The sequence below is a fragment of the Pelecanus crispus genome, chromosome 7 (genome assembly GCF_030463565.1).
Source record: "Pelecanus crispus isolate bPelCri1 chromosome 7, bPelCri1.pri, whole genome shotgun sequence".
In the NCBI taxonomy this organism is placed as follows: domain Eukaryota; kingdom Metazoa; phylum Chordata; class Aves; order Pelecaniformes; family Pelecanidae; genus Pelecanus; species Pelecanus crispus.
Window position 1 is genome coordinate 11,781,663 of NC_134649.1, and position 15,497 is coordinate 11,797,159.

The 15,497-nt window shown below is 46.8% G+C and overlaps 1 protein-coding gene, 1 long non-coding RNA gene and 1 other non-coding gene across 5 annotated transcripts in view; all 3 read right to left on the bottom strand.

Annotated features, from left to right (window-relative positions):
• Positions 1-433: 433 nt before the first annotated feature.
• LOC142593899 (uncharacterized) lies at positions 434-3,650 on the bottom strand. The gene is made up of 3 exons (XR_012831188.1): positions 3,598-3,650; positions 1,991-2,061; positions 434-768 (listed from the first exon to the last, which is right to left on the bottom strand). It is a non-coding gene; the product is annotated as an uncharacterized LOC142593899 (long non-coding RNA).
• Positions 2,231-2,361, bottom strand: LOC142594027 (small Cajal body-specific RNA 15). Its single transcript, XR_012831229.1, has one exon.
• A 10,580-nt stretch (positions 3,651-14,230) lies between the features above and the next one.
• PDE8A (phosphodiesterase 8A) overlaps positions 14,231-15,497 on the bottom strand; it is a 132,686-nt gene continuing 131,419 nt past the window's right edge. For all 3 annotated transcript variants that reach the window (XM_075713562.1, XM_075713564.1, XM_075713563.1), the window contains 2 exons: positions 15,094-15,223; positions 14,231-14,337 (listed from right to left, as the gene is read on the bottom strand). In XM_075713562.1, the coding sequence (XP_075569677.1) occupies positions 14,231-14,337; positions 15,094-15,223 (237 nt within the window). The remainder of the gene's footprint in view (positions 14,338-15,093; positions 15,224-15,497) is intronic.

Below are 15,497 nucleotides of genomic sequence, written 5' to 3' on the forward strand. Positions count from 1 at the left end.
GCTGACATTGGCAAGGCCATACCAGAGAACAGCAGCTAAAGTGTACAGCTCCTCTGCCAGGGAATGAAGTGGTGAGATACCATCACCCAAGCTGTAACAGCCATCCCCCCCCCCCCCCCCCCCCTTTTTTTTTTCCTTTTGCTTAAAAATGTATGCCTTGATTCCGGGTCCAACTTCCACCCACAGGAACACATTTTACCTTTATCTGCCAAAAATTGAGAGCCACACTCTTCTTTGCAAGTAGATATCTGAAAGCGTAAAACAGGCAAGTATCAGAGCAGAGGTACGATGATGTCTGAACGTCCCAACAAAGCCTTTAATGCAGAAAGACTGCTGGACAACCCCACAACTCTGAGGAAAGCAGATGGCCCGTTGTGAGCAGTCCCACTGCTCCCCACCAACAGCTTTCACCTCAAGTGTTTAAGCCATACCTGTATCCTGGCGCCAGGATTAGCCGTTGACCTCAGATGGTACAAGCACCCAATCCAAACTATTTTTCAACTGGTGAACTGCCCTGGGAGTCCCCAGGATTTCACAACCTTCCCACAGGCAAAGACAGATTTTCTGAGCCAGATGCGAGCCACTCGGACACCCTCGGCGTGGGACTCTACTGGTACCAAACAGCTCTGTCATTACGTTGCCAGCTTGATGAATCTGTTGGAGAATGCAGGCCTGATGGCTGAGCACGGAGCAGCCTGCTCAGCAGAATATGACTCAGTGGTCATTGCCAGGCATGGTATAGGACAGCTAAGGCAGCAACAGAACTATCTGAAAAAAGAACAAATAAGCAATAATTGCTACTAGGTTAAAAACAATGTGGGAAATGAGTTTGCATGTTTCTGTTTAATAAAAGTTTCACCTGTCAGCAATAACCCAAGCATTTCCTCCCTCAGGAATCCCAACCCTGCCACTTAAATATTTATACAGCAAAAGAAAAGGCATGAACAACCTGAATTTTTTAAAACCAGCTGTCACTGTGAATTACCTTTACAAAAATCCTTCAAAGGGAGGCTACCACTTTCATACAGGGTCTATTAATCAGACCAGTACAGCACCCAAGCTGGAAGTTCACATCAACCTCATCTTTCTGTCGAAGTCCACCAGACAGGGGGCAATGCAGTACATCTGTTAAGACACTGAGTAAGGGTCAAACCCTGTACAGAACTGGAAGCTTGTTATTTGACAGTAAATGGGAGTCTCCTACTGAAGCTAAAGGGCATTAACAGGTCCGGCACAGTACCCCGGAGCAGACTAACACCAAGTGTATTCAGTTTATCTGGAATCCTGGCCATAGCACTCATCTTGGAGAATTATGTTGAGCTGTCAATCTGAGAGCTATTTCTTTGCATTGAAAGGTGTCTCTCATGAGGCAAAACCAATTCTCATCTCTGGCCTGTCTACAGGAACTCTGGCTCACTGATGAACTAGATCATGTGAAAGGACAACAGTCAGTTAAAAACAAGTTGTCCTTGTCTCTGACAGCAGGTGATGTGCTGCAAGATGCATTTTTCCTGGCACCTGTTGGCATTTTTCTTCCTGTCCCTTTTTACTATGTGCATTTACTGGCAGACCACAAAATTCATCTTCTGTGAAGGACAGGAGCTCATGCCTAGAGCTCTGGTATTGGCTACCTGAACCCCACAGGCTGCTCTGATTTGCAGCAGCGATCTATGCATCCCTGCAGCTTGCAGCAGCAGGAACTGATGAAGGATGGGATACCCCCAACCACGCCTCACCCAGCAGCTAACTGGGGACTTTGCCAGGGCTGCCCAAAGGCCCTTGGGCTTAAAAGGAGTAACCCTCAAACCGCTTTAGGCTGGGCAAAAAGGATCATGTTTTCCAATTCCCTTCTGTTCCCTCTTGATTTAAAACATGTTATTGCCACTGGAGGGCATCACACAAAGCCCTTTCACAAGGCTGCACCGGTTATCCGACTGGTTTACACAAACAGTCTATGGCCAAACAGAGAGTTATTTTCCAAACTGGTTACCATAATCCTCCAGCACATCCAGTGTCCCTCCTCACCCAGCGCTGGAACTGGGAACAAAGGGACCTGCGGGCCTGTGAGCAAAAACACACAGGTCAGACAATGTCAAAAGCACAAATACAACACCAAGCAACACAACAGCCCTGAAATACGGTTTAGTGTGTTCTATTCAAACCAAAAACACCCACCATTTTCTACAGAAACACCCGACTTTTAACTTGCTCCCTCTAACTGCCATTAAAACCTTGTAGGTAGACGAAGCAGGTCCTGACTTTATCTCACAGGCAGGCCTTGTTCTTCCACCATTTAATTTAGGAGGATAGTATCAATGGAGTCAATATAATGTCACTGGCTCCACTTTCTTAGTCCTCCAGATGAATCTCCCTAAGAAACTCCTGGGAAGTGTCAGGAACTGCCTGTGCTCCCCTAAAGGAGACTGTAGAGCCTAACCACCCAGCCTGCCCTCCTGACCTGGAAGGCAATTCCGTATTCCTGCCCTCAAACTCGGCTGTATCGTCGTAACTCCCCACTTCTGTTTTCCAACAGCAGCCAGTATTACTCGCTAGCAATGCACTGCAAAGCAGCCAGGGACCACGCTAAAGGTGAGGCTCTGCTTCCCGGTCAGCACCTGGACTCCCCCGACTCACTGCACAGTCCTGGGACAGCCCAAGACACAACACTGACTTTTTGTTAAATTTTCTCTCCGTTGCATTTGTGCTGTGCGCAATTGCTGGTACATATTGGGAGTCGACTGTCCCGGCCCCAGCTTATTTAAACGTTTTCCAAGCAGGCTTACGTTTTAAGCTTTAGATATGTAAGCAATACCGAGGCTACGAACTGCTTCATAAAATGGCCGTCAAGGGGCCGGACTCTCTGCCAAAAGGGCGCTAATCCCACAGCTGGAGCCGAGTAAAAGTGTTTTTCTGCAGATACAAAGCTATGGCTTAAACACGGCACCAGAAAGGCGGCAGCAGCGAAGAACGGGGTCTCAAGCTACTTCATAAAGCCAAACCCACCGGCAGCCCCTCCTCACGCAGGGCCGGTCGCGCTGCCTACCGGCAGCAGGGCCCGGCGGGCATCGCAAGGGGCCGGGCAGCGCTTGCCTGCCGCCCCGGGGCAAGGGCCGCGGGCTGGAGCGCCTCTTCGCCGGCCCCGGCACGGCAGGAGCCGCGGGGATTTCCACGCCAGACGCACATCAGGGCGGCGGGCCCTGCAAGGCGATACACGAGTCACGAAGGCAGAGGCAGGCAGGAGGCCGAGAGCGCCGCGCACGCCGGGAGGGCCGCGGGCGGCTGCCGCTCTGGGGGCGGGCAGGCCGGGCCCCGCAGGGCGCCCACCGCGCAGGGCGCCCGCTCTGGCGGGAAGGAGACGAGGCCCGGCCCGGCCCGCGGGGCGCCTCACCCCCCCGCGCCGCCCGCTCGCTCCGCGGGGCCGTTGCGCGGCCTGCGAGCGGAGCGAGGGCGAAACCCGCCGTGCCCCGGCGGCCCAGCGCCAGCTCCGCCGGCCGCCGCTCTCCCGCCCTCGGGCGCCTAAACCCGCCGCGGGCAGGGCGGAGGAGACGCTGCGCCGGAGCGGCGCCCGCCGCCATGAGGGATCCCCTCCCGCCTCACCTCCTGCCGCCGCCATTTCCTGCCGGCGGAAGCCCCGCGCCGTGCCGCGCGGTGCCGAGCCCAGCCCGCGCCGCCGGGAGAGGCCGCCCAGCGCCGCTTCCTGCCCGGGCGCGGCGGGGGGCGGGCGGGCACTTGCCGCCGGGCGGGGCCGGCTCTTTCTTTGCTTGAATAAACATGACCTTACAGCCGGGCGCCAGGCGGGCGCTGCCTGCCCTCCGCCGGCGTGGCCGTGGCCCAGGGCGTGCCGAGGCAGCAGCCCCGGGCGGGGGAAGAGGCCTCGCGTTTTGCTCCGGGTGGGAGCTCTGTCCCGGCGCGGTCCCCGCCAGCCGATGGCCACGCGTGGCGCGGGGGAGCGCGGTGGTGGCGGCCGCCAGCCCTCCTGCCGCCTGCCCCGCGGGAAATGGCGGCTGCGGAGGCGCCCGGGGACGGCGGGAGCCGCCGGGACTGCGCCCGCGTCGAGGAGGCAGCCGGTTCGGGACGGCACAGCAACTCCAGCCGAGCCGAGCCGAGCGGACCCTAGGGCCCGGCTCAGCTTCGCTAACGCAGCATTGGCCCGAGAAGTAATTGACCGAGCCCGAGCCCACCACGTACTGCACCCCTGCCCGACCGTCGGCCGGGCAGTGGAACGCTTTTTTCCAGCGATGGCTTTGTCTGTAGCTCATTTGTTGCCTCTAGCAGCCCTCTCCCAAACGCCACCATCTTAAGTGACACCTGCTTATCTTGTCCGTCTCCTTTCCTTCCAATAACAAGTGCTTGATTCTGCACATTTAAGCATGCAGATAACATCCTGCTACTGGGTCGGGCGAGAGATTTCCTCCCTGCTCCGGGCACAGCTCCGGCACGAGAGAACGAGAGCCATCAGCTCTCAGCAGCTGCAGCAGCCACCGGGTTTCCATCAGCGGGGCTGAGGCCATGACAAAGCTGCTGAGTTCCCTCAACTCCTGGTGCAGGTGGTCCCCAGCTGCCACCATCCAGGTTGGGCTGGGCTGGGCCGGGCCAAAAGTAGCACAGAGTCCCTCCATTTGGAGGTATTTTGCAGCCAGCTGGATACACTCAAGTTGTCTCTCAATCTCTAAACAAAACTCCTTATGTTCCATCTACAGTGTTAGCGCATGGTCAGGAAATGCCTGGGGCCACCCCAACACCTCCTGCCCTGTCCTACTCCCATGCTGACCTGAAAGCTGCGGCTAGGCTGCTGGAGTAAGCCTCTTTATTGTGCCTGTGCAGTCAGAGTCAGATATATTTCACAGCCTGTGTAATAAAATGTTTGATGAACATTGAATAGCCTCACCATTTATAATCTGAGTTTGTAAAAGTTTCCTGTAGCAAGTCAGTAGCAACCTTGCTTGCCTTCACTCCTTTGGTGTGGCTTTTCCTGCCTCCAGGAAAGCATCTGGTGCATTTAGTATGGGCCTAGGCTTTAGGAGAGCTTCAGTATCCTCAGACTAAATTGTTTCATGTCTTACAGGTTGGCCCACCACCAGTCAGGCTGGCCAGCCCAAGCCGAAGCCTTATTTGCGTGTTTGTCCCTTTCTGCTGCAGTGCATGGGTAGGAGGGCTCAGCTGTTCACGAAACTGCAGCTCGCACTCTCCTCTGGGCCAGCTGCACTCCTGGGTTTCACTGCACTCCTAATTCCTCAGGGCCTCCCAGGACAGCCAAAGTCAGGAAAAACAGCCATGGGAGGGAACGCTGGGGAGTGGCAAGTTGCTAAGGCTCAGCATGGAGGCAGCTGTCACAGGTAGGGACAGGCTGCTAGGCTTCATTCAAAACTTATTCTTGCACAAGGCAAAGAAATAGCCAGAGGTAAAGAGCAGCAGCCGTAAACCACCTCTGCAGTCTCCGTATTCTGGAGGTAACAAAGCTCTGCTTGGCCTCAGCAAAAGGACAGCAAATTGCTCATCAGACCCCTCTTCCAAGCAAAGTAAACACTTTGCCTCCTGCCCTTGAAATGGTTTATCAAAGAGCGATATCTCATCAAAACCTCTTTCAAACCCGGGCTAACTACTGTTCGTGCTATTATTAGCTGGAGGCAATTTGGGAAGGGGAGGTAGGGGGCTTTGATTCCTCTGACATGAAAGCTTTAAAGAAGAGAAAGAAGTCATAGTATCGACCTGTGATGCCATGGCATACAGATAAAAGCCTAGCTGTCATTTTTGCCTGCAGAGCCTCACCGTGACTTCAATGGCCTGACTGTGGGGTAGCTCAAGCCTGATTTATGAACTGCAGTTTTCCCCCTGGGGTCCCACAGAGTACGACCTTTCCTCCTCTCCAACGCCCCACAAAGGCAGGGAGAAAAAGTCATGTCGCTTCCCATACCTGGAAGCACGTGGTCTACAGTGGTGATTTATTAAGCCCAAAATTTCTGAGCACACCCGAAGAGAGCACTTGTGTTGACATACAGGAAAGGACACTTAAGAAGCAGTCCAACTTCCTCGCAGCCTGTCAGATGTAAAAGAAAACTTTTGTTCCTGGTGGAGAATTTCAAATGCAGCATCACCGTTGTTACAACCTGTTCTCTTGCTTTGCATTCCTCTGTCTATGCATTAACGCTAGAGTTAATATCTGGCTCTTAAAAGAGTTAAATAAGCTGAAAGTTCAAAGGATAGACAGACAAATACATATACAATGATTTGTTTAAATTAGGAATTGATATTACTTTTTTCTTTTGCTGCATATGGAAAAGCAACCATCGGCTTTTAGGCTGTGTGGTGCCCTCTTGACCCCTCAGCGGCTTTCTACATATTGCTGGTGTATCTTGGCTGACACCGGGTCAGCTCAGTTGTGAATCTGTGAACAGCAGGCCTGTGCGGGGGGACTCTCTGTGCTTACAGCACTAGTGTCAAACCGAAGAAAATCTAAGCTCAGGGAGCAGCTGATCAGAAGAGGTGGGAATAGGTCTGAACTTTGCTCAGCCACGGCACTGTGGCATTTCAGGTACAGACTATAATAATGTGACCATGAATTTGCAACCAGTCTCCAGGCAGACTTCCTTCAGAAAGCCAAAATGATCTAACAGGTGGATCCGTGGGTAAAAAATAACACTTAAGAGGCAGATCATGAACAGAACTAAGCCAATGAAAGTTTAGCATAACTTCACCAAAATCAGTGCATTGGGAAGGTTTTTTACTTGAAAGTCCTGAGGTGGGGCTACCGGTGGGCAGATGTTTCTCTGTGGGATGCTGTTGTGGTTCAGCCCCAGCCAGCAACTAAGCACCACGCAGCCGCTCGCTCACTCCCCCTGCCCCGATGGGATGGGGGAGAGAATCAGAGGAGTAAGAGTGAGAAACACTCCTGGGTTGAGATAAGAACAGTTTAATAATTGAAATAAAGTAAAACGGTAATGATAATAACAATATAATAATGATAATAATGATATACGAAGCAAGTGATGCACAATGCAATTGCTCACCACCCGCCGACTGATACCCAGACGTTTCCCGAGCAGCGATCGCTGCTCCCCGGCCAACCCCCCCCAGTTTCTATACTGAGCATGATGTCATATGGTATGGAATAGCCCTTTGGGCAGTTTGGATCAACTATTCTGGCTGTGCCCCCTCCCAGTTTCTTGTGTGCCTGGCAGAGCATGGGAAGCTGAAAAGTCCTTGACTAGCATAAGCAGTACTTAGCAACAACTAAAACATCAGTGTGTTATCAGCATTCTTCTCCTACTAAATCCAAAACACAGCACTATGCCTGCTACTACGAAGAAAATTAACTCTATCCCAGCTGAAACCAGGACAGATGCTAAGTGGGAAAAAACCCCCAAAAGACCCTTTTTTCAGACCACCTTCTAGAAACACTGTTGACTCTTGTTACAACAAAAGCAACACAAATACCACTTTGCTAATACATACTGAGCCAGACTTAAACATGTCACTGATATTTACTTAACAAATATTGTTAGGTATGTACTCTGATGTGGTTCAAAGAACATTTGTTTATTTAAAACAGTGTATTTTAAAACAAGGCTTTTTGTTTTCTTTCTTTTTTTGTTCCTGGCATGATAGAGCAGCTAAAACTTTCTGCTTTCCGACCTTGGCTTGTCAGAGCTTTGTCATAACAGGGGACAAAACAGCTGAGTCGGCCAGCATGCATTTTCAGGGGCTGGGAGAGGCTGCTTACTTTTAGGGCTTGGTTGTACGGTGAGGAGAATTTCATTCTGCTCTCAAGATGGCCTGAAAACTGTCTATTCATGCAATTGGAGTCTTTCTCCCTAACTATCCCCCAAAGCTGTGTCTGATGTTATGCATGCCATTCCCAGCCCAGTCTCGGTGGGGCGGCTGGGCATCCTGCCTGTTTCTTAGCACTTACATTCATGCTATATCATTGCAGTCTTTCTTACTTACGGTAAACAGTGTCTGAAATAGCTGGCACCACCCACCACTGGGGACAGGCGCTGGGACTCTGTGTGCACACGCCGATGGCACTCGGCATTCCTGGGAGTCTCGCTGAGGTCAGGACAAAGTGGGGAGGGAGGGCAGATTTCTGGCTTCTCAGGAGCTCTAACCAGTATCTCTGTAAAGCAGCAGTGACAAATCATTATGAAAGGACCTGCTTTGTAAATTTTTGTTCCCACTTCTTTTGAAAGTCAGCATGGTTCAACCCAGAGCCCTCAGCAGCAGCCTGGCAGCCCCCAGGACTAGGCCAGGGTTTGCTGCGGGGTGGACGCTGACAAGCCACTGTGCTTCCCTGCAACTTGTTTTACCTACCTGTGAAAGGGCTCTGTGGGTCTTCTTGTAAAGCACTTAGGGATCTGCAAAGGAAAAATTTCATTTTCTGTAAAGAAAAATATTACAAGCAAAGAAACATTTTTTTGTTTGTTTTTTGAGCAAAAAGGGACAGTTCTTGCTGGAGGTGCAAAACAATATTCCTCACACATTCCACACTGCAAATACCAAGGGAATCTCATCAAACATATTCCATTTCATCTTTAGGCTGAAGACAAAGCTGTACCTCCTCCCAAGGAACTAGGGAGCTGCAGGATCCCTAGCATGACGTCATTCTACTTGGTTATAAAACATGCTGCACACTGAACTTGGCGCTCAGCGTGCTCAGGTTGAGCTAAGAGCTAATGTAATGAACTCTGGGGAAGGATTTACATCAAATACCACTTTGGAATATTAGACAGACAGGACCGACTTCTCACTTGAATAATTACACACCAGCTAAATTCCTCCTTTCATTTCAAAACCAGGCAATCACCTTTTTCACTTCCTTGCTAAAACTGTGTGTATTGCTATGCTATTTCACTACCTCAAGAGAAATGTATGTTACTAAAGGATGAAGTAACTTCTGTTAATTACCATGGGCTGAACTAAGATTAGTCTTAGCTCTAGCAATGACTCCTGCCACTCGAGGGGGGGAGCAAGGAAACCAAGAAAAGAGATTCCAATTTCAACAAGTGCCCACAGCTGCTTGTATTTGCTCACATAACCTCAAAGGCAGAGGTGCCTGCGAACACTCCTGAACTTCAGTTTGCATGTGGGAGTACAATACAAAAGACCTTGCATACATATTCACACTGTACACAGTAGCAATGCAGTGCTCACAAGCTGTTTTAGTTAACTATGTTTGTATTCTCCTTCTGCCTGCGGATACCAGTGTAAGGCTTTCAGCCATTATAGGCTATTTTTCCAGGCCCACTTTAAGTTGAATCAGAAAAAGAAGATTTTTCTTGTGGTAGAAGTTGTAAGCAGCAAGAGTCAGTGTGAAAGGCAGGATTTAGTCCCAGCGTTATGGCTGTGTGTTTGAGGGAGATCCACAGCCAGTGGAAGTTAAGGGAAGGACTCCAAGCAAATGGGATCAGAAGAAAAATGTAAGACAGAGAAGGTGAGAGGGAAAAAGTGGGACATCAGAAGAGCAGAAGACTGTTTCCTGGCCTGAGAAAGACTTACTGTTAAATGACAGGCAGGGCTTGAAGGTCCAGGACGTCAAAGGTGCTTAGAAGCCTCAAACCCATTTTCCTCGGCGGCTCCAGGTCCTTTGGCCTTTTCTAACTCAGTTGCCTTGCTTGTTGAAGAGGATGCTAACATGTAGCTTCGGAGGGTTTGCAAAGCTAAGTTCACTGAGGTTTGCATGGGAAATGTGGGAGGAGATTCTTAAAGATGTTAAACAAGGGAAAAAAAGGAAAACATGAGACGGTTTGCCCTTGTAACATTCAAAGCAGGCACCGGAGAAAGCATTCAGTGGAGTTACAACACAGAAGTCCTTTAGCCACAGAGCCATAACTTCACCAGAACAAAAAACAGCTGAAGCACCTGGACATCCCCTTTGTTCTGAACCAGCAGTACAGGCTGTACAGGGACATGGCAGTAATTTAAAAGCTCGTTTTCTGCATCCAAACATCATGTCAGGATGAAATGCAATCCATCCTGCTATCATTTAACAAGCACCCCTGAGACCACTGTACCTTGGAGGCATGATGTCACATGTCAGCGGAGAGATTATTTGTTTTGAAGCTTGTGAATAGCTCTGAGACTTCATTTCAAAGTGCTCCACGCAGAGTCATGACTCAAACCCTTCTGGTCTCACAGAAGGGCACAACTGACTACAGTTTCACTGTGCTGTTTCTAAGCATCCTGTAAGGCATTAGTAGATATTTAATTTTATTATCCTTTCTTCTCTTTTATGTAGGAATGGCTTTGTCATTGCTTCAATTCCTTCATGTTCATGACACATTTTCTTAAGTGTCATATCAATGATGTCTCTACTGAGACAAGCAGAGGCAGCCACAGCAAACAGCACTGCAACAAAAACCAAGGCATTCATTCCATTTCAGGTGATTTTTAATTTATATATAGCCGTAGGGAAAACCATAGTATGAAAGCCATCTTCAGACCTGTGACAAGGTAGCTGTGCATGACACCTGTCTGGTTTCTCCTTTTGTAAGAATAAGCAATTCTTACTCAGAATTTTATACCCATCCCTTGAAGGGACCAACATATTCATCTAGGGCAATTTGCCGAGGAGCCAACATTTGTTTTACCAGATCATAATAGTTCATCCTCACCTGGAAGCAACTAAAGTGATACCCAGGTTTAGCAGCAGTATTACCTGACTGAAAATACGCAGCATGGAAAATAGAGCCAGTCATTCTGAATGGGTCATTTAATGCTGAATTGCTGAACCTTACTCAATTTTAAAACACACAACTTCAAGATTAAAACCCCAGAGGTGCATAAAGGACCTCTCCTTCATCATGCCTACATTGGAATTTACTCTTATATTAGAATTAAAGCAAGAACAAATTAAAAGTGCAGACACTGTGTAAGACTGACAGCCTGTCTGAAATTGCAAGTAACTTCAATCATACTCTTTCAGTTTATTCCAGTGTTCTCCCTTCCATGGTGAAGGACCATCAGTAAAACCATGGTTTCTGTCCTAAGCAGAGCTCCATCGCTGAGTGACAGTTCAAAAAGCATGGGAAGAGATACTAAATGGGAAAGGCTTCAGAGCACAAGGCATGTGAGGTTGCTATGTAATCTTGGAGAAGACAGGAAGGGGATCTGGAATGGCTGAAGAATTTGCAGGGGGATCCAAAGACATCTGGATCCTGGAGTGATGAATATCACATTAGAGCTATTACTGCCCCACAGCAAGGCCCTTCCTGCTGCATGGGCAGCAGCCTGGAATCGCCCCCACTGAACCTGCACAGGCTCACACTGCACAGAAGGCTTGAGAGGTATAGCTGGCAGAGAGAAGCTCAGTGGGAAGAGATCTTAGGTGAGGATCAGGCATGGTGGTTCCAGACTTTAATTATAATCTGTCCCTGGCAACAGCGAAATTTAGATGGAGAACAGAATGAACAGAGCTGCATTCAGTAGCTGCAAATCAGTGTTTTATGTTAAGTGAAATTATTGTACACCAATATGGATGTAAATCTGGCTGATACAGAGGGTTGATTAGCACAGCTCCACACTCCAAGTAATGGCATTAAAGATGCAGTGTGAATTTCAGGGAATTAATCATATTGATCACATCTTTTCAATGATGATGCATCAGGCATTTTTATAGCAGATTAAATTAACTGCCTTTACCATTCAATTAATATAACCCAGAATATTAACTATGCTTATGAAGAAATAGTGTTACCCCCCTTCCTGCAGGCATTCTTTGGGCCCATATGCTGTTACTTTTCCTCTCCTATGCTCATTGCAGCAGGTAAGTGGAGGAGATATTGATGGTGTGATGCAGCTTCCCTCTAATGGAGCCAGAGTAGCTTTTCCTTGAACTGGGCACAGGAGCCTGCATGCAATAGAAGAGATTAACACCAGGTGGCAAATAACAGCTGATTACAATAGGTGCGTGTGTAGGGAAACACAATGTAATATTGCCAGGAAAACGACGTATCTGGCAGCCAACTCTCCCTTTCCTTGCATGTTCCCTTTGAAAATAGGATACTTGGGTTTTTCAGCCTTCAGTGGAACTGTATCTGCTCCTTCATTATCGATTGTAGAACCCCTGGAAGATCGCCAAGGACATCTGTCCTACTATTGTCAGTGAGACAGTAGCATGGTCTGGGTGCTCCTAGGCAGAATCTGAGCCCCACCAGCTTAGGCAATATACACGCATCAATGAACTAAAGGAAATTATGAAAGGGAACCCCCTGCCCTGACAGCATATAACCTGAATTCCATGTAGGAAGGGAGAGCACACAAACAGGGTAAGGGCTTGTAACTGGCAGAAAGGCACTATGCGAACATGAACAGCAGTGAGCTACAAATGGTGGTGGCCCATGAGTCTCATTGGCTTGGAGATGAAGGAGAAACACAGAAACAGGCAACACCTGGGGAGGTCACCTGTTCCTTTCTTACCTGCTTTAAGGCTCCTATTGCTGCAGTCCCTGAACTGCTCCATCATCCACCTTCCCCTGCTTGGGCTCGTTCAGGAATGGTTCAGAATGTCTCTAAAGTCAATTGCCTCTGCACTGACAGCAGGCAGTAATTCTTGCAGTGCTTTTGGAGTGCGTTTCTGCCTACCGGGAAGGCTGACAGGATACTCTTCTAGTCCTTCAGTGGAATACAGTGTGGCACTGCTTTTGGCTGTGAAAAGACTTGTCCAAGGGCACACAAGGGTTTGGTGGGCTTGCCAAGGGCAGGCCACAAACACAGGGGCTTGCCAGCCGTGTACCACCTTTCATCACCCTTATGGCCAGTCCAACCCCCTCAACTCTTCCCTTCCCCAGACAGCAAGTATCTTAGTTATTTTTAGAAGAATTTCATGTATCTGTTAGTCTGCAAACTACAAAGAAAACATACGTTTCAAATGAAATAGCTAGGACTTTGACACTTCTTAAAATATACATTTTATTATTTTCTGGTGTTTGCTATGAAGGTTTCATTCAAATTGTGAAGGTACACAGCCTTTACAAACTTTTTGAGTCAAAGGTTTTTGTTGGTGGTTTTGTTCTGTTTCTTTCATGGCAGAGGAAAATACATAGCTATAAAATGTTGAAATTCATTAGATGTTTAGTATTACCTCTTCATATATGCTGTGGAATGCTTTGTAGAAATACTATATAAAATAAGGCAGACTTTGACAGGGAATTCAGTCATAAAATTTCATGGGAGAAAACACAAAGTTCCAACATACTATTATTTTTGTAGCCAAGGGAAGATCAGGTGGTCGTCACTGGTTTGTGAGAGAACTACTGCAGTTCTGGTGCTCAGACAGTATACATTTCTGTTTATTCTACTATTCTCAAGTGAGACCTTTTCAATAAAACTTATTTTAATTAACATAAATCAGACAATATTTAAACATACACATCTATCCTTACAGTGCAATAAAAATGTATCATTGTATAGTATTTTGTATTTGCATTATGAAAATAAAAGGTCTGTACATCAATTAAATGTATATTAATGAGTATGAATCATGTAAATTTGTAATGCATCTAAAGTTGGCTTTGGCTTTTAAGTATTTATAAATTCATAGAAAATATTGAACATCTAACAAAATAAATAAAACATATCATTTTAATCATAGATGCTAACGATCAACCTCAAAAATTCTTGTGTTATTTTTTACATTTGCTACTAAATTTCTTAAAGAGAACTCACTTTCAGTAGTGCTCAGAAGTGAATGATTGCACCTTCTGTGATGTGAAAAAATAGAGTATGTCTATTTTTCATAGATCAAAAATTCCTTCAGAGAGTTGCATTTTAAGTGTCTGATTGTTCTACGTAACTGTCTTAAGTGCTTATAAAAAGCATGTAGCTTTCTCATAAAAGCTGTGAGTCTCTATTAATAGATACTTCTTTTTCACTTGCAGGATTGAGGATTAAGCAAAATCTTCTAATGAATGTCCTTTTTATGAGGATTCTTCAAGGTCTTCCAGCTTCACATACTGGTATGAAGATATCGCAAAAATATGTTCACTAATAAACCCTCTTCAGTACAAGTACTGCAGCAATCCAGTGTAATTCCACTTGGTAGGCTTATTTCATTGGAGTCCACACATAGTAGTTTGTGGCTGACCTCATGTTCTCTTGAATTTGAAAGTTCCCCAAGCACATGGGCTAGCCTTACTGTAATACTGAAGAGACCAAAACAAATCTGAAATCACATGAATAAAAGTGAGCTTGAATAAATATGAATCTGGTTAGTAAATTACACACCATGGTCTAATTGCTATTCTGGTGGTGGTCGAAGGCTCCGCAGCTTCCTTTCATCTAGGCCTTTCCAGTACTTAAAGTTATTATCCAGATGCTGCATCAAATTTGGCAGGTCTGCAAATGCTAGGGAATAAAGGGCAGAGTGTATTTAGTTTGCAGAATTGAAACAGTCACATGATTCTGTCTGCTTAAATATCACTTGAAATGTCTGGGCAACTGTGTTAAGTAGGAAAGCTTAAATCTGTCATACTGATACTTGAAATGGTTTTGGCTGTATAGCTCTCATCACTCATGTATCACTCAGGCCACTGAGAACAGTTCTGTAAGTCTACTTAATACTGGTATTGCGAGTCCCAGCAAAGCGACCCAGTTTTCCAGGAGGGGCATAGCTAATTATGCTCGTAATTATTCTACTTCATCAAATCTCAGTCACATGTCATGATCTGGCACTCAGGAGAGTCACATTTCTGACCACTTTTACCACGGAGGTAGCACTTGGAAGGAAATGGCTGCTCCCCCAAGCAGTTTCCAGACTGTAGAAATTTGTCTTGAAGAATAACTGATATTAACATGGACAAAATGACTGCCCAAAGTGCTATCAAGGAGAATATATTCTGTTCTCCATTTACAGAGAAGCAAGTTTAAAACAAAGTTAAACATTGCCTGAATCCAATATATTAAAGAGAAGCCATGAGAATGGCTCGTAGCAGTATCAAAATACTTCTAAGCAATAATGATGTTATTAAGTTTACTTGAACTGCAGAAACCTTCCCTTTTCTCCCCCTTTCTTTAGGAGCCATAAGCAAGCAATTCTATATCACAGTAGGTTCAAATCTTCACAAAATAGTTATGATCAGAAAATATAGCAGTTTTGCTTACCATCCCAGGCATCAAACATATCAGTAATGAAGTAATCAATGAACGATATTTGGGATTTGGGGATGCTGCAAGTATTTCTGTCAAAAACTGGCATCACAACAGGTAAACCTTGCCTCTTTTCTTCATCAGTCTGCAAAAAACACTTGTGATTATTCACCTAAGACACATTCTGTTAAGAGGCTTCTTTTAGCAGCAGATTGTTTGGCACTGACTAGAACATGCAACTGCTAAATAAATGGAGGAACCTGAATAAATCTGAAGCAGCAGCAATTTAATCTTTAGCACCTAGTCATGTAGGTTTCAGCGAAACAGCAGACAAATAGTGCCTTCCACTGTTTCCCACAAAGTGATATTTACCTTCTGTGTCTGCACACAAAGCTGACCCTAAGTAACTTCACACGTTA